General features: G+C 45.0%; 1 protein-coding gene across 1 annotated transcript in view; it reads left to right on the top strand.

Moving 5' to 3' along the window:
* FASN (fatty acid synthase) overlaps window positions 1–22575 on the top strand; it is a 1281817-nt gene that overhangs the window by 323156 nt on the left and 936086 nt on the right. The window contains exons 11-12 of the mRNA XM_044068230.1: window positions 19483–19672; window positions 20388–20482. Coding sequence (XP_043924165.1) covers window positions 19483–19672; window positions 20388–20482 — 285 coding nt within the window. The remainder of the gene's footprint in view (window positions 1–19482; window positions 19673–20387; window positions 20483–22575) is intronic.

Here is a 22575-nt window from a genome sequence, read left to right as displayed (position 1 = left end):
ACCAGTTAATACATAAACGCCACAGTTCACTGCGTTTTCATCCACCAGACTTCATCAGATGTAAAAGTAAATGAATATCAAGCTGTAGCAACCTTTATATACCCTTCCCAAAAGTTTAATTGGAGAATAATTTAATAGTTTAATTAAAATCAGTTAAAATCTTGAGTCACTACAATATCACATGTCCATAGTAGCCATAGAACATAATGCCTCACCACAAACTAAAATTGGAATGTACTATTTGTATCCACACAAAATTTTATATATAAAAAAAAAATTATATACTAAACAGCTTATTTTAAAAAATAACCATACTAAAAATGATGTGCAAATATGCTAAATATAAATAAAATTAATAAAAATCATTTTACTCTGAGCTGTCCCTTTTGGGGTTGGAATCTACCAATACCACATGGTATCTCTACCACGAGCCTCCATATTGACCACCTATTCCAAGCTATGAGGAAATCCTGAGGCTAGAGAGAAGCTGTCATGTCAGTCTGGATATTTATTTGAATTGTCAAGTTGTGTGGCCTTAACCCCTTTTGTATGTGGGGGCATGCTTCTGAAGGCTGGAACTGGTTACGAGGCATAATTCCCACCCAGGGCTTATGTACAAGACCATCCTCTGCCTACCCACAGCCCATCTCTGCCATTGGATCTGGTGTGCACCAGAACTTGAGCACAAAGACTACCCTGTCCACATGCCTCTCCCTGGTTTCCCCCCGTGGAAGGGCAAGCAGATTGATTACAAAGTCATTTCGTCCAGCCCCTGCCATCTGTTAGACATTGGTACAATTAATTGAAGTTTGTATTTAGAGCTGTTTACCTATGTGCCACAGAGCTGGCTTAATTAAAAAGGAAATGAAAGTATAGTAACCAAAAAGTAAAAAGAAGGCGGATATGAAGTGGTACCATGGGTATGCTGTGGATAGGTGGTAGACACATTTGCATGTCTATTAGTGCGATTTCTTAAGATGGCACATATTTCATTTCAGAATTGAATGCAAAAAATCTACCTAATCTGGAGAGATGCTGTACTGAAACTGGCATCTTTGACACCCTTGGTGCTGACAGTGTATCATTCAATCTGATATTGTTAATCCTCGTTCATTCCTTGCGTACCGGTATCTGTTTCGACCTCAGAACCGAACCGGCCATTTTCCAAGCTCACGTCAGCTACAATCTCTCGAGCTGGACTCTTACCCAGAATTCCCCTCTCCCTGTTACCCCAGATTTAATTTGTCACGTTGCCATTCGGTCATGTCAAGCTACTTCTGAGCTAAGTGAAGATGTTCTTCGTGTTTCACTGTTGCAGTCATTACACTTCGGTAATCCTGCTGGCAGGTTGCCTTCAGTCGGCCTGAATTACAAAGTCCTGGGTCCTGCGTTGGCTGCTGTCTCCCCTTTCCTGACGTCAGGTTGTCAGGGGTATAAAAGAAGCAGCCAACGCCATTTTCTTTAGTCTTTCTTGCCGCGCGGTGCCCGAAGCAGAAGCAGTTCGCAAGTGCCGGTCGGCCAACTCCTGAAAATTTTCGTGTTCGAGTTTCAGATCCGAAGTCTTCAATAAAGCTACGTACCCCGTTGGGGAAACTTTTTTTTCTTGCTGCAGACCAATGTTTCTAGTTGTCTGTTTTGTGCTAGATTTAACCAACGCACTATTAAGCGTCTGTATGATTTTGCTTTAAACTATTTTGGACGCCGGTTTAATTATCCGGAAATGTCGTCCGATAGCCATCAGACTACCAGAGTTCACAAAAAATGCAAAGAAAAGGAGAGAAGAGGCCCAAAACCGACGAAGCTTCTCCTAAGCCTGACGCCGGTTCTCATTGAGGTGCTTTCGCAGCCCCTAACGCTTGCTACTTTAGAGTCGCAGGCCGTTACCAACTCCCACGTGGAGTCGGCCATCCCACTGGAAACTCAAGGTATTGGAGCCTCTGATACTATTCCTTCAGATGGGTCCGGAGCCGCTGAACAGGCACCGGCTTCTGAGGGTGTATTCAGACCTAAACATCTTTACATTAAACCAACTTCAGCTTCAAAGGCAAAGACTAAAGCACCTTCTAAAGCAAAGAAACAAACTCAAGAGCCACGTGGTCAGGCCTCTATGCCCAAAAAACAGATGCTCAAAATGGCCGAAGAATTGATTACCTTGATCTGGGGTTCCCATCCCCCTCCTGATAAGAGGCCTCGGCAAGAGACTGATTATGAATCTTCAGATCAGGTTTCCATTTCTTCTGATTCCTCTTCTGAATAGGAATACCCCCCCCCCCCATGAGGATTCTGATGCTGCTGAATCTATACCTTCAGCTTCTTTTCCAGAGGATTATTCTTTTGGGGAAACCTTGCATACCATGAGGGAGCATTTCCACTGGGAGAGCCAAGATTTTTCAGAATAAAAGAGGCTCAGGGATTTCCTTTTACTACCTCAACACAGGCCACTAGTCATTCCACCTGTTAGACATTGTAGATGTGTTTTCGGAGTCTAGTCTTATCCCTGACTGCTTACCTCCAGCTCCTGTTAAGCCTGACAGATATTACAGGATTCCTGACTCTCATAAATTCCTTTTTAAAAACCCTGCTGCAGACCCAGAAACGATTTCTCAGGGTCCCAAAGGATTTAAGGCTTCCGCTGCAAAAAAACCTACCCTCTCTGACAGATTCTAGGGCACTGGATAGATGGGGATAAGGGTTTACACATCTGCTACCTTGGCTATAAGGGCCTTAAACTATCAGTTTCATATGCTCAAATATCAACAACATGTCATGGCATTGCTTAAACAGAAAATGTTGTTAAACTCTGAATGTGCAGAAAACAAGAAAATGCAGGATTTATTGCTTGCAGCTGAACAAGTTGGAAAGCATACTTTGCAACGTGGTTTTGATTCTTTGGAGGTCTCTTGCAGGGCCGCAGTTACGGGCTCTGTAATTAGGAGGCATGCTTGGTTAACAGAACAAAATCTGCCTGATCATGTCTAAGTTAAATTATTAGATGCACCTTTACAGCATGATACTTTGTTTGGTGTTAAGGCAGAAGAGGTGTTAAAGAAAATGGAGGACAAAGCTAAATCTATGCAAACTTTCAAAGATTTTTTACAAATACAGCCACCTAGGTTTAGTAGACACTGGCCAACAAAGAATTGGTCCTTTCCTGTGTCACAGACCTCAAAGGGGCAGATCCAGACGCCCTAGAGGCAGATCCCAGGCACAAGGTTCATACAGGTCAAAACAATGGGGTGCTTCTACCTCCAATGTTGGAGAAGACAAATCACAACCATACAGGAAATGGCCCCAATGACTTCCCCCTGCGTGCACCAAGCACTTTTCTCCTAGCAGTACCCTTAGGGGGGAAATTAGCACTTTTTTCTCGAAATTGGCACATTATAACCCAGGACAAGTGGGTTCTAAATATTGTCACAAGGCTTACAAGTTCCATTTCCATACCCTGCCAAAGGCAAATGGCTGGCCAGATCTGCCAAAAAATCAATGGGCAGAGGCACAAAAACAAGTCTCATCCCTCATGGATATGGGGGACATTCAACAAGTACCAGAGCAAGAGCAGGGACAAGGATTTTACTCGACTGTTCTTGGTACCCAGAAAAGACGAGGCCTGGAGGCCAATACTGGACCTATCTATTCTGAACACATTCCTGGATATACCAAAATTCAAGATGTTGACCTTGCAGCAGCTTCTGCCCATGCTGGGCAAGAATGCTTGACTTGTAATTTTAGACCTAAAAGGCATATCTGCATGTCCCAATCAGACAAATATGCAGAAGATACCTCAGATTCAAGGCTGGCTCAATGCATTACCAATTCTCTGCACTGCCCTTTGGCTTATCTACTGCGCCCAGGGCCTTTACAAAGTGCCTGGCACCAGTAATTGCATTCTGCAGACAGAGGAATACAAATATATCCTGACTTGGACGACTGTATAATTCAAGCAGAGAACAAGGACATTCTTCTACAGCATCTGGCGTTTGTGAAAAGACTTCTAACATGCCTAGGGTCCACAGTCAACAAAAAGAAATCAAAACTAGTACCCTCTCAAGAGATAATATTCCTGGTTGCAAGCTTAAATACAACTGCCCAGATGGCTTATCTCACGCCAGAAAAACAAAGGCAACTGACTACCTATTTCAAAATGTTGGCAACAAAGGCCCAGTTATCTGCAAGAAAAATTCTGCAGGCTTTGAGCTTCATGGCATCCTGCATCCTACTAATTCCATATGCAAGACTGCATATGAGGAAACTTCAATGGTACCTAAAAAGTGTTTGGACTCAACATTGCCACAGCCTGGAAACTGATTACTCTCATTCCCTGCCTGCAACAGGAGTTTCGATGGTGGGCAAAGGCTTGTCACCAAAACAAGGGACAGCCATTCACTTTACCCCAGCCAGGCAGACACTAACAACGAATGCATTATGATTATGCCTGGGGGGCCCACATGGCAGGAAGATGCATTCAGGGCACATGGACCTCAAACCAAATGCATCTACATATCCGAGATGCTAGCTATTCAAAATGCCCTGACAGCCTTCAAGGACCTACTTCATCCAGGACAACTACTGATAGACAGACAACACCACAGTCATGTGGTATATAAACAAGCAGGGGGGCACACATTCTTACCCCCTTTTCAGACTAGCCATGACTTTGTGGGACACAGCATTGACTTACCAAGTACATCTGCAGGCACAATTCCTGCCAGGAAGGAAAAATACTCTGGCAGACTAAGCAGAAACCTCATGGATCCCCACGAGTGGCAGCGGGATCTACAAGTCTTCAGCATAACAAGGAAATGGGGATGCCCGGACATAGATCTATTTGCCTCCCCTCACAACTACCAACTAAAGATTCTGCAGAAGGATTTATCGCAGACAAGCATGGAAAGTGGACGCCCTATCTTTCAGCTGGAAAAACCTATCCGTATATGCCTTTCCCCCTCTGACTCTCCTCCCCAAGGTACTCCTAAAGGTCAGACAGGAGAAGCCAAAGATGATACTGATTGCCCCAGACTGACCCCGCTAGTACTGGTATCCAATACTAAGGAACTTGTCTCGATGCCCAGCTTGGACCTTACCTCATATACCTCATCTACTGTCCCAGCAAAACAATCAGATCCTGCACAGCCAACTCAGGAGTTTAAACCTGGCAGCATGGCGGATAATGTAGTCGTACAAAACGCACCTCTCATTAAAGCTGTGATGGATGTCATTTTGGAAGCCAGAAGGCCTAGTACTAGAAAATCTTATGCTGGAAAATGGAAGAGATTCTGTGCTTGGAACCAGGCACAAGGAACTGATACAGCTGTGCCAAATATTCCTCAGATTTTGCAATACTTGGGCCTTTGTCCAGCATCTCAGCTTTCTTTTTCATCTATTAAAATTCATGCCTCTGCCATTTCGACTCATTACAATGCAGCGCCACCAATCTTTTCTCATCCCTTATTAAAGCAGTACCTCAGAGGCGCCAAAAATTTAAGGCCTCCAAGGAGATCACCAATGCCTGCATGGGACCTCAACTATGTCTTGGAAAAACTCACCCTGCCTCCTTTTGAGCCAGCTGTTACTGCTGATATAAAGTTTTTATTTTGGAAAACAGCTCTGCTCTTAGCAATAACTTCTGCAAGATGAGTTTCAAAGCTACAGGCACGCATGGCTGTGGAACCTTTTATCATTTTTTTATGCAGACAGGGTCTCTGAGGACAAACCCAACATTTATGCCTAAGGTGGTGTCCAGTGTGGCTCTTAACCAAACTATTCACCTGCCAACTTTTTATCCAAATCCACAGAACAAGGGGGAGAGAATTTTGCATTCTTTGGACGTACACAGCTTAGATTCTACTTGGACAGAACCAAAGTTTTCAGAAAGACAGAGCAATTACTAGTGACATATGCTGCAGGATCACAAGGAAAGGCTATCTCAAAGCAGACCATTACAAAGTGGATAGGCCACTGCATTTGTTTTGCTATGTACACTACGGCAAGCCAGTACCAAAGGGCATTAGGCCACATTCAACCAGAGCTGCAGCCACTTCAGCAGCCTTTCTCAGGGGAGTACCTGCCAAGGACATTTTAGAGGCTGCTACTTGGAGTTCACTGCACACCTTCACAAAGCACTATCGTCTGCCGCTCTACTCTAAATCTAGGGCAGGCTTTGCCACTACAGTTCTGCAAGGCCTCATAGCCGCTCCTAATGCTGTTTAGCTCCAGCATCTCAACCTTGGCTTTGGGACTCTACCCAAGTGTAATGACCAACAGTGAAACACGAAGAACATAGTACAGTTGTGTACACTTTCCATAAATGTAGATGTTCGAGTGTATTCACTGTTGCAGTCCAGGTTACCCACCCACCATCCCCCTTTTTTTCTGATGGAACCTATGTGGTGTATTTGCTTGTAGATGAAGGTAAAGTTTATATTGGTGCATGTAATTATATATATATAGATATAGATGTACATTTTGGCAACCTTTTTAGGGGGCACCTGACATTTGGGGCAAGGAAAAACTAAAGAAAATGACGTCTGCTGCTTCTTTTATACCCCTGACGACCTGACTTCAGGGAAGGGGCGACAGCAGCCGACCCAGGACTTTGGAATTCGGGCCGACTGAGGGCAATCTGCCAGCAGGATTACCCAAATGTAATGACTGCAACAGTGAATAAACTCTAACATCTACATTTATGGTAAGTGTACACAATTGTACTTTTGTTAAATACTTTCTACATTAAATTTTCCTTGAACTTTTTTCTTTGCCTCTTACCCTATCGCATCTAGCAAATCTGTTTCATTAGGTTTTCCTCTGCTTTATTCTCTTCTTTTACCTCGAGGTATTTTCTCTTCTACCATCGTTGGTATTCTCCTCTCATACCTTTGGGTATTCCTTAGTACCATTGTTGGTACCCTTTTCTACTATCCCTTTTTTTATTTACTATGGCTGATAAGAGAGGTAGTCCGGTGTTTAAAAGGTGTTCTGACTGTGGAAATTCCTTACCTCTGATGCACACGCTTTGTGCGTTTGGGGGCTCTCCATTTATCTGTTGATCCTCCATGTGTTTGTGAAAAATTTTCTAACAGGACTTTATTGGAAAGGAAAAACAAATTGGTGCTGAAGGGACTGCTAAAATCTCCCTTTTCAGAGGCTATTTCTGGGTCAGAGGTCTCAACCTCTCCTAGAACCCATAAAAAGTTGTTTGATGCGCCTGTTAAGGCCAAATCTTTGCCTTCGTCCCTGGCTGGGGACTTCCGCCAACTAAAATCCAAAAAGGCCAAAATCTCCGCTCCGGAGCACACCCAGTCAGCCCCTGTGCTTTTAGTGCCTAAACCTTTGGCACCAAGGCCTTCGGCTTCATTGGTAATTTTGGCTCTGGCTTCTCCTGCAGCCCTCACTATATCGGCACTGAGGGGCTCCACGGGTGCAGACCATTACTGCCACTGGATCGGCACCGACCTTTCATTCGGCACAGACTTTGACTTCTCCGGTTCCGACACCTCTTTCGGAACAGTTGCCTCAGCTGATCGCTCCCATTTTGTCGGTTTGGGCAGCGGTACCGACATCCACTTCTTTGGCACCAAAACTTCTGTCAGTGCAGACCGTGACCTTGGCGCCGATGACCGACTTCCTCGGTGCAGTCTCTTCTGGCACCGTTATTCTCTGTGCGGACTGGGGAATTGGGCACCGAGCCTGCCGCAGTTATAGACAGGCCTGTCTCTCCCTCCGTCTCTGAGGTCCACCAGAAGCCTCTCCGAACATGATGTGTTGTGACTTGTGGATCAAGTATTGTTGGCCAGAGGTATTCCACCACCCAGGACATATCCTTCCTTGGGAGGTGGCCACCCATCTCTGAAGACCCCTTCTTATTCTCCTCCTTCATTGCCGTTGAAGCACTTGGAGATAGCACAGTCTTCCCCCTCTGCGGTTACCTTTATGGATCTCACTAAAAAAACGTAGTTGCCTTCGTGGCAAAGTTTTGTTATGACCCAGGATGATTTGCTGCTCCACAGCTATCCAGGGACTCAGAGTAGGCAGGCTGGGGCACCTAGGGGAGGGGTAGTTCCTGTCCTGGACATCCATCCCTCTTCAGGTGGACCAGCCTTCCAGCTCATGGAGAAGGCTCTGGCCTCTACTGGTGACACTGTGCTATCTATTCCTCCACCCTCCTGGTACATTGTTTTCACAGGTTGCACCTAGCGGACACCGGGCGCAGGGGCCTCAGAAAAATTTCCCAAAGGAAGCCTCTTCTCCGCTGCCTTCCCCAGCTTCTCCCTCTGAGGAAGTGCACCGGAAAAGTTTGTGCAAGAGGAAGCACATGGACTCCACTGAGGAGTCTCTCACCGAGGGCACAGACTTTAAGGATGGATCCCCTCGGTCACCCTCTGAGGTATCCTTTGGTGATATCCTCGAAATCCTTAAGCAGAGAGGTGACTGGCAACCCTCTAATCCAACCTCTGAGCCGTCTGTATTCCTGCAGGCCTTTCGAGCCTGGCCCCCTACCTCCTAGGTTACTCCACCTGCCAATGAGCTTGTCCGGCTCATCGTGCAGCGTGCATGGAAGGCTCCCGACACTGTAGAAGCTATTCCTCGGAGGTCAGACAAAATTTTTATCCCCTCCTGCCATGGACCCTCACTGGTCGAAAGGTCTCCCGATGGATGCCCTGGTGGTGGCGGCCGCAACGAAAGGATCTGGCGGAAGAGGAAAGCCAGACTGTCCACCCGCCCAACAAGGAGTCCCGGGCCCTGGACAGGATAGGGAAGCACACCTTCGCATCAGCGACCTTTGCTATCAGGTCCCTGAATGATATGGCACACTTTACCAGGCTTCAAAGGGATCTAATTTCTGAGCTCTCTGAAACTTTGGCTGGTGCTGTGTTTGATGAGGTCCAAGATAATGTGGCCTCTCATCTGGCCACCATGGAGTCAATATCTAACTCCTCCATGCGGCTGATATCTCACACATCAGAAGAAGCAGCTGGAGCGGCAGTTTCAGCTGTGGTCTTAAGATGGCATGCCTGGATGCGCTTCTGCAATTTCACAGAACCCTTTAAGGCTTCCTTCCTTAATGCCCCCGTGGAGTCCACTTCCTTATTTGGACCCAAAGTAAAAAGCACACTGGCCAGATATGAACAGGACGGTAAGACCCTTTCTGCCGTAGGTGTCTATTACTCTTCCCCTCAGCGTGCTTTCTCCCGAAACCAAAAGAGTGGGAAGTTGTGGTTTAAAAAATCCCAAGGTCTTTTCCTTGATGCACAGGCCAAGTTTTCCTCTAGAGGAAGAGGGGGAAACCCGCAGGGAAGACTCCCCTTTCAGGGCAGAGGGGATCCACGTAACTGGGGTTCCAGAGACACTCTGGCCACAACCCTACCAGTGCTCCTGAAGAGCGACCCAACCTCTTTCCTCTGAAAGTGGTTGGGGGTCGTTTTTCCTTGTACCCTTCTGCCTGGCTAACCATCACCACCAATTCGTGGGTACAAAGGATTATAACCAGAGGTTATCTTATTCCCTTCGATCTTTGTCCGGTTTCTTCAAAAAGCCTTCCCGACTTTCCACCCAGTCAAAGGGAAGTATCAGCACTAGAAATAGAAAAGCTGCTAAGAAAGAGTCATCCAAGTAGTCCCCCCCAGACCAAATCGGATCTGGATTCTACTCTAGACTATTTTTGGTGCCAAAGAAAACTGGGGACTGGAGGCCAATTTTGGACCTCCGTGTATTAAACAAGTTTGAGAGAGTACAAAAATTCCGGATGGTCACAATACAGTATCTTTCTGTTTTTGGAAAAAGATGATTGGATGTGCTCTGTAGACCTTCAAGATGCAGACTCTCACATAAGTGGACAGTCCAAGAAGATTTCTGCGCTTCCGTGCAGGAGCCAGTCACTACCAGTTCAGAGTGCTGCCCTTCGGACACTCTACAGCCCCTAGAGTGTTCATAAAGTGCATGGCAGTTGTCACAGCTCACTTGCGACTACAAGGATTCCAGGTGTTTCCATACGTAGACGACTGGCTCATCTCCTCCCCCACCAGGCATCTATTGCAGAAAGCCCTGGCATACTCCCTCCTCACTACACAAAGGCTAGGCATAACCATAAACTGGCAAAAATCAAACCTCACCCCGATCTCAATTCAGAGTTCATAGGGGTTGTCTTGGACACACAGAATTGCAGAGAACCCTTGCCAGAACACAGAATTCTAAGGATAAAGCAACAACTTGTCCCGATCCTTTCTAGGGAAAAATCCACAGTTCACTCGGTCCTTCAGCTGTTGGGCACCATGGCAGCCTCCATCACCATTGTTCCCCTGGCCAGGTTTCACATGAGGCTCCTACAATGGCTACTGCTAACTCACTGGTATCCCTTTCAGTATCCCCTTTCGGCCAAGATTCGAGTAACTCACAGGTGCAAACAGGACTTGAATTGGTGGATGTCCCAAGATCCGTTACAATGGTCTCGCCCATTCTCCCCCCAGCAGCCCAAGGCCACAGTGACCACAGACGCTTCCCTGATGGGGTGGGGGGGGCTATGTCAGAGACAAACAGTCCAAGGCACTTGGTCAGAGTTGGAGGCCCAATTGCATATCAATGTCCTAGAATTGAGGACGGTGCTTCTAGCGTTGCAAGCATTCCATCCCCTGCTGCTATCTGGGACGATTACGATTCAGTCAGACAAACATGGCAGTTGTCTGGTACATCAACAAACAAGGTGGGACCAAATCTTGCCCCCTATGTCGAGAGGCCATGAGGATATGGCAATGGGTGGTAGCTACCAACCACTTTCTTCTAGCAACGTACATTCCCAGGAGTTCCAACGTGATAGCAGACAGACTCAGCAGATGCATCCTACAACCTCACGAGTGGTCCCTGAATCTCTTGGTGGCCGTGGAGATCTTCCACTACTGGGGCCGTCCTTGCTGCGACCTCTTTGCATCCCTGGCCAATTACAAATGCAGCAACTACTTCGCCCTGATTCCCCCTCCGGGACAATCACCCAGGGATGCTCTAGTCCACGATTGGCCCCCAGGTCGTCTTTATGCATTCCCGCCCTTTCTCCTCATTCCCCAGTTTCTGAAGAAAGCACATCGGTTGAAAAGCAAGGTGATCCTCATAGCTCCATATTGGCCTCGTCCTATCTGGTTCCCCTTCCTTTGGCCTCCCCTGCTACATCAACCATGGATTCTTCGTCCAACCCCGGAGTTGATCTCTCACCCGCAGAACCTGATTCATCCCAACTTGAACAGCCTGATGCTCACTGCTTGGCTTCTCCCATTCCCTTGATTGCCAGGCAGAAAGATCTTGCTTTTACCAGTGTGTGACATTCTTATTGCATCTCATAAGTCTTCCACTAGAATTACTTATCTTGGCAAATAGAAAAGGTTTACCTGTTGACTGAAAAGAAAACAAGTGGACCCATTTTCAGCACTAGTATCGATTGTCCTAGAGTATCTGGCCGACCCATTTCAATTGGGTTTGTCTGCCTCTGCCATTAGAGTTCATTTGGCTGCAATATCTAACTTCCATGAAGGTGTCCAAGACTCCTGTCTAATATCTCACAAATAATGCAAGACCTTCATTAAAGGTGTGGATCATTTGAGACCCCCTTTTAAAGAACCTATGCACCCTTGGGATCTGTCATTAGTTCTACAAGCTCTGATTATGCCACCCTTTGAACCAGCTTCTTCGTGCAACCTCAAATATTTGTTATGGATTACGTCTGCCAGACGTATCTCTGAGCTTTAAGCTTAATGCATTAAAAGTCCATACTTGATCTTTCATAGAGACAGAGTGTCTTTGAGAACTAACCCTTCCTTTCTGCCAAAAGTGATCTCTGAAATGTCTATTAATCAAACCATTGAATTGCCAGTTTTCTTTCCCAATCATTCAAACAGAGGAGAGTATTGCCTACATACACTAGATATTCATAGGCAAATCTGCTTGTACTTGAATAGAATCAAGTCCTTTCGTAAGTCTGACCAGTTATTTTTGGCCTATTGTTCTAGACTAGGATCTGCAGTTGCTAACGTCATGTTGTCTAGATGGTTGAAGTACTGTGTGACCTTCATTTATACACAACGTAATATCCCATTACCTACTACCATGAAGGCTCATTCTACAAGGTCGGTGGCAACTTCTGCTGCCTTTCATGCCATAGCTTCTTTACATGACATCTGTGCTGCTGCAACTTGGGCTATGCCTCATACCTTCATCAATCATTACAAATTGGATATGGTCTCCAGGGGAAGAGCATCCTTTGGATGTTCTTCGTGTTTCACTGTTGCAGTCATAACTGTAGGGTGCTCCTGCCGGCAGGCAGCCCGAGGTCGGCCAGAATCCCAAAGTCTGGGTCCGGCTCGGCTGTATAAGCTAGTATCCTGACGTCAGTACGCCTTGGTACATAGCCGTCAGCCGACGCCATCTTCTCCAGTCTTTCTTGCCGTGCGGTGGAAAGCAGCTCGCAAAACGTTGGTTGGCGATTTTCGAACAGCGTATTTGGTTGTTGTCGGTCCGAAGTTCTTACTTCTCTTCTCAAAGCTAAGTACCCGTTGGGAATCTTTTCTTGTTCCTCCGATGTCAGAAAAAGTTAATAATTGTATAAGCGTGTGGAAACAAATACCTCATAGAGATTTCCACTCTTACTGTCTACCTTGCTTAGGCCCTGACCACGACGTTTCTTGTTGTCGGTTCTGTGCCAGGTTCAACTCTCGTACTATCAAGCGCAGGTACGATTGGGCTTTAAATTATTTTGGCAGACGCTTCAATTATAGAATGTCGTCGGATGCTACCGGAGTTCAAAAGAAGCGCAAAGACAAGGACAGGCCTCCGAGGTCCAAACAGGACTCGTTGCAGCTGGAGCCAGCGTCCGGTTCGGCTGTCGTCAGTGAGGCGCTTTTGCAGCCCCTGTCATCCGCCGCTTCTGAACCGATGGCCGATACGGACTCCCATGGGGAGCCATCAAGGCCCACTCTTTTAACTGCTGCAGGACCTTCGGACGTCGCTCCTTCAGATGGTTCCAGAACCGCTGTGCAGGTACCGGCTTCTGAGGGGGTTTTCAGGCCTACTCGCATCACTATTTCAAAGGCAAAGACAAAGACTCCTAAGTCTAAAGTTCCAGCTCAAGCTGTTTCTGAATCCACTCCCAAGACACAAAAACAATTATTGAGGATGGCTGAAGATTTGCTTACAATGATTAGGGGTTCTCACCCCCCTCCTGAGAAAAGGCCTCGACAGGATGTTACTCTGGATTCCTCTGACCAGGCTTCTGTATCTTCTGTTTCTTCCTCTGATCAGGACTATTCCTTCCCCCTTATGAGGATTCGGATGCTGAGGATTCTTTGCCCTCGGCCTCTCCGCCTGAGGATTTTTCTTTTGGGGAAACCCTGCATGAGATGAGGGAACATTTTCATTGGGAAGGACAGGAATATTCTGCCTCCAAAAGAGGCTTAGAGAATTTCTTCTTCTTCCTCAGCATAGGCCTTTAGCTATCCCTCCTGTCTTGGACATTGTAGATGATGCTTTTCTGAGGCTAATTTGAATCCTGATTCCATGCCTCCTGCTCCTTCTAAGCCTGATAGATTTTATAGGGTTCCTGACTCTCATTTATTTTTATTTAAAACCCTTCTGCGGATCCTGAAACTATTTCTCAGGGCTCTAAGGCTGCTAAGGTTGCTACTTCTAAAATCATATTCCCTCTGAGAAGGATTCTCGTGCTTTAGACAGGTGGGGAAAAATGTATATACTTCTGCTACCCTGTCTGTAAGGGCTTTAAATTGCCAGTTTCATATGTTTAAATATCAGCAATTTCTTTTGTCTGTTTTAAAGCAAAAGCTTGCTTCCCTTCCTGCTTGTGCAGAGGATAAGGAACTTCAGGATGTTTTGCATGCTACTGAACAGGTTAACAAGCATAGCTTACATTGTGGTTTTGATGCTTTGGATGCTTCTTGCAGGGCTGCTGCCTCTGGTACTGTGATTAGGAGACATGCCTGGCTTCGTGAACAAAGTTTACCTGAACAGGTTAAGGCTAAGTTATTAGATGCCCCTGTTCAACAAGATGTTCTTTTTGGTTCCAAGGCTGAGGAAGTTATTAAAAAGATGGAAGAAAAGGCAAAGTCTATGCAGACTGTAAAAGATTTCTTGCAAGTTCAGCCTCCTAGATTTTCCAGGAATTGGCCCTCTAAAAATTGGTCCTTTCCCACGTCTGACAGGCCTCAAAGGGGAAGATACAGAGGCTCCAGAGGTCGTGGTCAAGGCCAGACCTCATACAGATCTAGACAATGGACTGCTTCTTCACCTAGAAGGGGAGAAGACAGATCCCAATCTCAAAGAAAGCAAACTCAATGACTCTCTCGGTTGGGCTTCAGGACCCCTTCACCTGTACGCCCCTCTCGGAGGAAAACTGTCTCTTTTTTTTACAGAAATTGGACTCATATTACCCAGGACAGATGGGTATTGGACGTGATTTTAAAAGGTTACAAGTTCCACTTTCACACTTTGCCAAGGACTCACGGTTGGCCAGATCTGCCAAAACTTCAATGGTCAGAGGCCTAAACTCAAGTGGATGCTCTTCTGGCCATGAGAGCCATAGAGCCTGTTCCACTCTCGGAAATGGGAAAAGGGTTTTATTCAAGGCTGTTTCTGGTCCCCAGAAAACAAAACTCATGGAGACCTATTCTGGACCTTTCTGTGTTAAACACCTTTTTGGAGATTCCAAAGTTCAAGATGCTTACTCTGCAACAGCTAATTCCAATGCTCTCTCAGGACGCCTGGATGGTGACATTGGACTTAAAGGAAACCTATTTGCATATCCCTATCAGACAAGAACGCAGGAAATTCCTCAGGTTCAAGGCAGGTTCGAGGCACTTTCAATTCTCTGTTCTGCCCTTTGGTTTATCTACTGCCCAGAGTCTTCACCAAGTGCCTGGCACCAGTAGTGGCTTACTGCAGACTTCAGGGATCCAGATTTACCCCTATTTGGACGACTGCCTTATTCAGGCAGACAGCAAAGATCTTCTGCTTCAACACCTGGACTTTGTTCAACGTCTTCTCCTACTACTGGGATTCTCAGTGAACATAAAAAAGTCACATTTGATCCCTTCTCAACAAATGGTTTTCTTGGGAGTCCTCTTAAATACAACCTTACAAAGGGCCTACCTCACTCCAGAAAAACAAACTCAGCTGGCTTCTACTTTCAACACCTTGGCAACTCTATCTCAGCTCACTGCAAGGAAATTCCTGCAGGCTCTGGGCTACATGGCTTCCTGCATTCTGTTGATTCCAAACGCAAGGCTTCACATGAGAAAGCTTCAATGGTATCTGAAAAGTGTATGGTCACAGCATTACCACGATCTGGATATTCTGATTCCTCTGATCCCCTGCCTCCAGAAGGAGTTCCTCTGGTGGTCCAGGGCATGCACTTTAAACGAAGGAAAACCTTTTCGTCTCCCTCAACCTGCTCAAATCCTAACCACGGACGCCTCGGATTATGCTTGGGGAGCACACTTTCTAGACAATTGCCAGCAGGGAACCTGGACAAAGGACCATCTTCACTGGCACATCAATCTGAAGGAAATGTTGGCAGTTCAAAATGCCCTTTTAGCCTTCAAAACCTTTTACAACCAGGGCCTCTGCTAATTCACAGACAACACCACGGTCATGTGGTACATCAACAAGCAGGGGTTCTCATTCATACCCCTTTGCAGACTAGCTATGGGTTTATGGGACACAGCTCTAAATTTGAATCTGCATCTCCAGGCTCAATTCATTCCAGGGAAACAGAATCTCTTAGCAGACAGCCTGAGCAGAAACATTTCAGATCCTCACGAATGGATGCTAGACACCAACTTGTTCAACAGGATTACTGCAGTTTGGGGATGTCCCCAGATAGATATGTTTGCATCCCATCTCAATCAGCTGCCTCGCTTTTGCACCAGGTCCTTCCACAAAACAGCATGGAGAGTGGATGCCCTGTCCTTCAGCTGGAGAAGTCTTTCAGCATATGCCTTCCCTCCTCTTCCTCTACTGCCTCGGGTACTACTGAAGATAAAACAGGACAAGCCCAAGTTTCTCATCTTGATTGCTCCAAATTGGCCTCGACAGTTTTGGTATCCAACCTTAAAGCTCCTGTTCTCGGGGCCTCCTTGGATTCTCCCACTGAACCCTACGCTTTTGTCCCAGCATCAGGGTCAGTTACTACATTCCAATCTCAAGACCCTTTGCCTGGCAGCTTGGCTCTTCAAAGGAATTTGATTTCCTCTAGTCTTCCCAAACAAGTTTTGGATGTTCTTTTGGAAGCTAGACGGCCTAGCACTAGGAAATCCTATGCCTCTAAACGGAAGAGGTTTTCTATTTGGATGCAGGACCGAGGCTCTGATCCTCAGGTTCCTGATCTCTCCTCTATTTTGCTTTACCTTTCGGAACTTTTATCTAAAGGACTTTCCTTTTCTTCCATTAAGATTCATGCTTTTGCTATCTCTGCGCATTTCAGTTCTGATCCTCACATCCTTTGGTGAAGCAGTTCTTGAGAGGGGCTAAAAATTTGCGGCCTCCAAGGACCCCTCCTGTCCCTGCCTGGGATCTTAATTATGTTTTAGAAAAACTTACTTTGCCTCCTTTTGAGCCTGCTGCATCTTCAGATATTAAGTTTCTATCCTGGAAGACTGTTCTTTTGTTAGCATTGACCTCTGCTAGAAGGGTCTCAGAGTTGGAAGCTCTCATGGCTGTGGAACCATACCTTATTTTCCATCAGGACAGAGTATCCTTGAGGACCAATCCTACTTTCATGCCTAAGGTGATTTCGAAAGTGGCTTTAAATCAGACAATTCACCTTCCTACTTTCTTTCCAAATCCTCAAAATAAAGGGGAAAGGATTTTGCACTCATTGGATGTACACAGACAGTTACGATTTTACTTGGACAAGACTAAAGATTTCAGAAAGTCTAACCAATTGTTCGTTTCCTTTGCCTCCAGTTCTCTTGGAAAACCTATTTCTAAACAAACTATTTCCAAATGGATTGCTTATGGAATCAGATTTTGTTACACTCATCATGGGAAACAGTTTCCAGGGACCATTAGAAGTCATTCTACTAGAGCAGCTGCTACTTCTACAGCTTTCCTCAGAGGAGTCCCTACCAAGGATATCTTGGAAGCTGCCACTTGGAGTTCTGTGCATACTTTTTCCAAGCACTACAATCTCCCTTGTTTTCTAAGTCTAGGGCAGGCTTTGCCTCTGCTGTCTTGCAGGGTATTCTTGCCTCCCTTCTTCTATCTAAAGCCTCCTCCCCTTCTACACTGCTTTGGGATTCCACCCTACAGTTATGACTGCAACAGTGAAACACGAAGAACATAGTACAGTTGTGTACACCTACCATAAATGTAGATGTTAGAGTGTCTTCACTGTTGCAGTCGGGTTCCTCCCTCCTATCCCCTCTTTTTCTCTTATTTGTGGTGTATTTGTGTTTCCTTGTTGGATTCATTTTTGATTTGTTGGGGATTTCTGACATCTAGGGCAAGAAAGGCTGGAGAAGATGGCGTTGGCTGACGGCTATGTACCAAGGCGTACTGACGTCAGGATACTAGCTTATACAGCCGACGCCGGACCCAGACTTTGGGATTCTGGCCGACCTCGGGCTGCCTGCCGGCAGGAGCACCCTACAGTTATGACTGCAACAGTGAAGACACTCTAACATCTACATTTATGGTAGGTGTACACAACTGTACTTTCTATGGTGCTCAGGAATATCCTTCCATAAGAGCCTCCCAGGAATAGAGGTAGCTGGGGACTTTGTCCTGTACATAAGGAATGAACGAGGATTAACGATATCAGATAAAGTTGTGTCTTACCATAACGATCTCTGTCTATTGTTGATCCCCGTTCAGTCATTACGACCCTCCCTCCTTCCCCCTCCTGTGGCTTCTAGTGGATCTCTCCATCCTGTTCTTTTAGGTCTTTTGACCAGAGGTAGCCTCTACCTTCTTTTGACTTGCAAACTCAATCTGAGGTAACAGAGGGGAATTCTGGGTAAGAGTCTAGCTCGAGAGTTTTGTGGCTTACACTCGCTTGGAAAATGGCCGGCGCTCGGTTCTGAGGTCGGAACAGCTACCCGTACGTAATGGCTGAACGAGGATCAACAATACAGATGGAACATTATGGTAAGGCACAACTTCTTTTTTCAAGGCATTGAAAGTACAGCATTATCCCAAAATTTTGCTGGCCAACAGACTGTGTCTTAGGAAATGGAAATAGAGTATAACTGTACATAGTTTTTACATGGAGTTTTGTCTTGCAGGCATTAATCTGCTTCCCAGTGCATAGTGCGCATCATCTGTTAGTGAAGACTTAAAATTTACTTGACCACTCATGTTTTTTTCCTTTGGCCCCACTGATAGAGTGAAAAGTCATTATCCGCACCACCATGCAGTGTTTTGGGAGTGGTTTCCTTTCCCCAATGTTATGGCTTATTTGTTGAAATTTGGGGGTACAAGGCTTTTACCTCTTCAGAATAGCACTTTTGAGATTTCCTTTTTTGTTTGCAACAGAAAGGACCACCCTCAATCAACTCGCAACAAAGCTTGGTCTCTAATCTTTCATATTAGAATGTCATTAGCCAGGAGCATACCATAGTTTGTAATACTTCTGTGCCAGAGTTAGTGAAAATTCTACACATGTAACAAGCATTGTATTCGAATTGTAGCCATTTTTACATGCAAGTTGTATAGCAAGCATTTGTTTGCTCAGGGTCCATATAAATGCCTATATTTAAGTTGAAAGGAGCCTGTGTGAATACATTTTGAAATGAAGAGATGTCTTTGCTCCTGAGGATCCAGCTTGGAAATTCGCATCCCTATTCTGGAAGGAGTGGAAATGAGCAACCAGACACCAGTTAAGTGGGAGCGCCTATTGTTTTCATGTATTATCCGTATAGCCTGACTGGAACAGCATGATTATAAGTCAGCAAAGAGAGGATGACTTCTTTGCATGACTTGTGGTAATGTTGTAGTAGTGTGCACATCATTGCAGGCAGTCCTGTTGATAGGAAATTGAACTTGTCTCCTAGTAAGAGTCAACTGTCACTCTTGGCCCACCCACTGAAGTGCTACATTCTGGCACTTGAAGTATAGCTATAAGCTCCTGTCCTGACAGGGGACAGGATTTGTCTTTGATGTGAGAGGGAGTGAGATTTGCTCAGTTTTTGGTAGGGAGTTTGGTGATATTGGGTCGTTTTGTAGCAAATTTTAAATTGACACCTTCTCCATTTGAAAACAAATCTGTAGTCAGAGTGCCATAAAAGGGTACTCGGGGGAAGGGAACCATAAACTGCTAGTTAACATATATCCTCAGTTTCATTTATGCTTATTTTAACTTGTTAGTTGTGTGAAGCCCATTTGTATGCAATATTTCCTGTTGTGGCAGTCTTTTCTGGTTTGAAAATGCAGTGCTCTTGTTGGTGAGAACTCCTTGTATCAAATCACTTGGTGATTTTTGTATATTTTGTTTAGATTGCTCTGATCGATATGCTGAAGGTGATGGGGCTACAGCCTGATGGCATTGTTGGACATTCTGTTGGGGAGCTGGCTTGCGGCTATGCGGATGGGTCACTTAGTCACCAGGAGGCAATTCTTGCAGCATACTGGAGGGGGCGCTGCATCAAAGAGGCAAAATTGCCAGCAGGAGGCATGGCTGCTGTTGGTAGGTTACTGTGAATGCAATTTTATAAATGGAGGTAGGTGAGTGTTTACCATCTTTGGCAGAAAGATGTATGCATGGGTTTTTTCTGACAAACTGCAGGACACTTGAACACCACATGAACTGTTTGCCATGAAGAGTTGCTCCATAAGCTACTCATTGGTTGTAGTCATCTTTTTCAGGCTAATAACTGTGCCGTATTGCTAAACATCAACATGAAGACCAGTCCTATAAGGTGTTAACTACTGATCATCTCCTGTTAATGCATTTTTGTTAGGCTGTGTGGTACATCCCCTTTCTTATCTTAGGCTGTACAACTGTAACTTGCACTGTGAATGGAGCGTGGCTCTAACATTTCCTGGCTGGGAGCATATAAAGGTGTAGAATGTTTGCTATCTGCAGCAACAGTAAGCCATGTTAATTTGGATGTGGCTTCAGACAAAGTTCATGGAAACTTCAAAGGGGTGGCAAAGTCTATTTATTTAGAGGACAGCTGAAATACTGTAAGGTGTCCTGAAGGAACTGTAAGCAGATAAAGGCAGGCGGCAGAATGTACAGTAGAGCATTACAAGGAAATGGAAGGGGGGGGGGGGCTGGCAAAGTTTCATTTAGTCTGATTAATGCATTAAAGTTCTTATGGCCAAAGTCTGTTAAAGAATTTTTAGGCAGACTAAAGTGGCATCTAGTGTGTAATAAATCTGTTTTTTTTTTCTCTTAGGACTGACATGGGCAGAGTGTAAAGCAAGATGTCCTGAGGGGGTGGTTCCTGCCTGCCACAACTCTGAAGATACGGTAACCATTTCTGGGCCTAAGGTAAGCATACAAAGGAGCAAGTTAAAGAACCACTAGGATTAGAGGGGCTGAAGAGGCAGTTTGTTTGGCTGAAATCAGTAAAACCAGTACTTGGCCATAGCGACTTTGAGCCGCGGAATGCTTTAGAACCATGATAGAACATTCACCCCCCCCCCCCACACACACACACACACACACACCTTTTTTTTTTTAAAGCTGTATTTGGTGCTTATTTGTATGCTTGTCATTTAGTACAGAAGCAAACAGAAAGCATCTCAGTTTTCAGCAGATTCTGTATGGACACCCTGCTTGCTAAGTTTCTACTCAAGTTTGAAGCATCTATTCTGTGAGGCAGTGGCTGGTTATAAAAGCCAAACTGCTCTCTCACATAATCTAAGGGTATGTATGCATGGAGCACTTCATAGTCTTCATCCCCCTGAAGCTCTACACTCATGTTTGCCCAGTTCATCTCATACACTGTAAGAAGCAGGTATGGGTGTTCTCAGGCTGTTATAAATCTCCCTCACTGCAAATGAGGGTGAGTAAGCCTTCCCACAGATGCATTTTAATGTAAAGAAGCTTAATTGCAGCAGAAGTTTGTCCTGTTTTGTACAAAAGCTGACCCACCTATTGCACACAATCTGAAAATAACCAAAATTTAGCTTAGTACATTATTTTAACTGGTAATTAGCAGTAGATTTCATTCTGTTGACAGTTACCCTTCTGCTTCTTGCTTGATTTCACATAAGAAAACATGGCAACTAGACTGGAGTGAGAGATGTGCATTTGTAAATCATATTTATTTGGAGTATTCCCCTTACTTCAAGCTACTTGGTAGCATGTGCAAGTATAAGTGGGGGGATGTATAAGGCTATTACAGTAAGCTTGGCAATTGATTTCATTGTTTGAAGCTTTTTTACAAAAATGGAACTAGCAGTTATTCATTCATTCTTACTAAAGGGTTTGGAGCTGATCCTCTGCTCAGACTCACCCAACTGCAAAAGCTCGGTCTTCAACTAGCTCAAGACCCACTCCCTATCCCATGATTCACCTTATGCTTCCCTCTGATCTCATTTACTGTTGCAACAGATCTGGAGTGCTTTGACAGCTCTGGCCAGTAAAAGTTTAGTATTTCACTTTAAAAGTGAATTTCAATTGATAGTTATTTGTAGTTGGATAACTTTTCCTTATCTTGATAAGTAGCTAGCTTTAAAATTTAGTGTGCGTTTGGAAGTTGTTGGTGTTTTTTTTTTTCTTACCTTCAGTGTAGCAACTCATTTAAGTTAGAGGGTTGTTTGAATTGTTCTCCCTTCCCATAGAATGTGTTGAGGCTAGTTGTGCCTATGCCCAAGTTTTAGGGCAGTAGTTATAATTCGTACTGTGTTTTTTTTTTTTGTTTTTTTTTGCATATATTATAGAAGTTAAGGCCCTGTTTTTTATTAGGGCTATATTATATAGTACTTTGTGTTTTCTTTAATAGTGGATATAGTGTGAATACCTTTAAAGTATTGTATAGTAATTTAAGTAGAGATATTGATGGTTTCTGCCATGTCTCAACCAGAGAAAAATAAATCTGGATTTAAAAAATATCCTAAATGTGGACAAAAAATGTCAATAACAGATGGTCACACAGAATGTGTTTATTGTTTAGGTGAAGTTCAGCTATAGGAGAACTGTGCTATGTAATTCTTTTAGCTCTTGTGTTCCTGAACGTAAGAGTAAACTGATAGCCAGGGATTTACTGAAGTCTTCCTTTCAGGAATCATTGGATAAGGACAAATCACCAGAGAAGACATCCAAATCTTCAAAGACTTTGTCTTCTAAGTCATCTTCTGGTTCGGAGCCAAAAAAGGGTTCGTTGACCTTAAAACCGATTGGGACTTCTAGCTCGGCTCCACTGCTTTCAGAACGGGAGGTTGTTTGTAAGAGCTGGAAACTCCTACTTTAAAGTCCCCAGTCCTTGTCAGTGGCCTCTTCATAGCCTCTTCCTGGTCCTCAAGACTCTCTGATAAAGATGTGGATCACTGGCACTTGCCAAACTTATCGGAGCTGATCCCTGGGACTTCAGAACCAACAACCCCCCCCCCCCACACACACACAGTCTTTTGTTCCTC

This window comes from Protopterus annectens, chromosome 4.part0 (assembly GCF_019279795.1).
Source record: "Protopterus annectens isolate FY-2018-M chromosome 4.part0, PAN1.0, whole genome shotgun sequence".
Taxonomy (NCBI): Eukaryota; Metazoa; Chordata; order Ceratodontiformes; family Protopteridae; genus Protopterus; species Protopterus annectens.
Note: the sequence above shows the minus strand (reverse complement) of the source record. Positions and strands in the feature narration are given on the sequence as shown.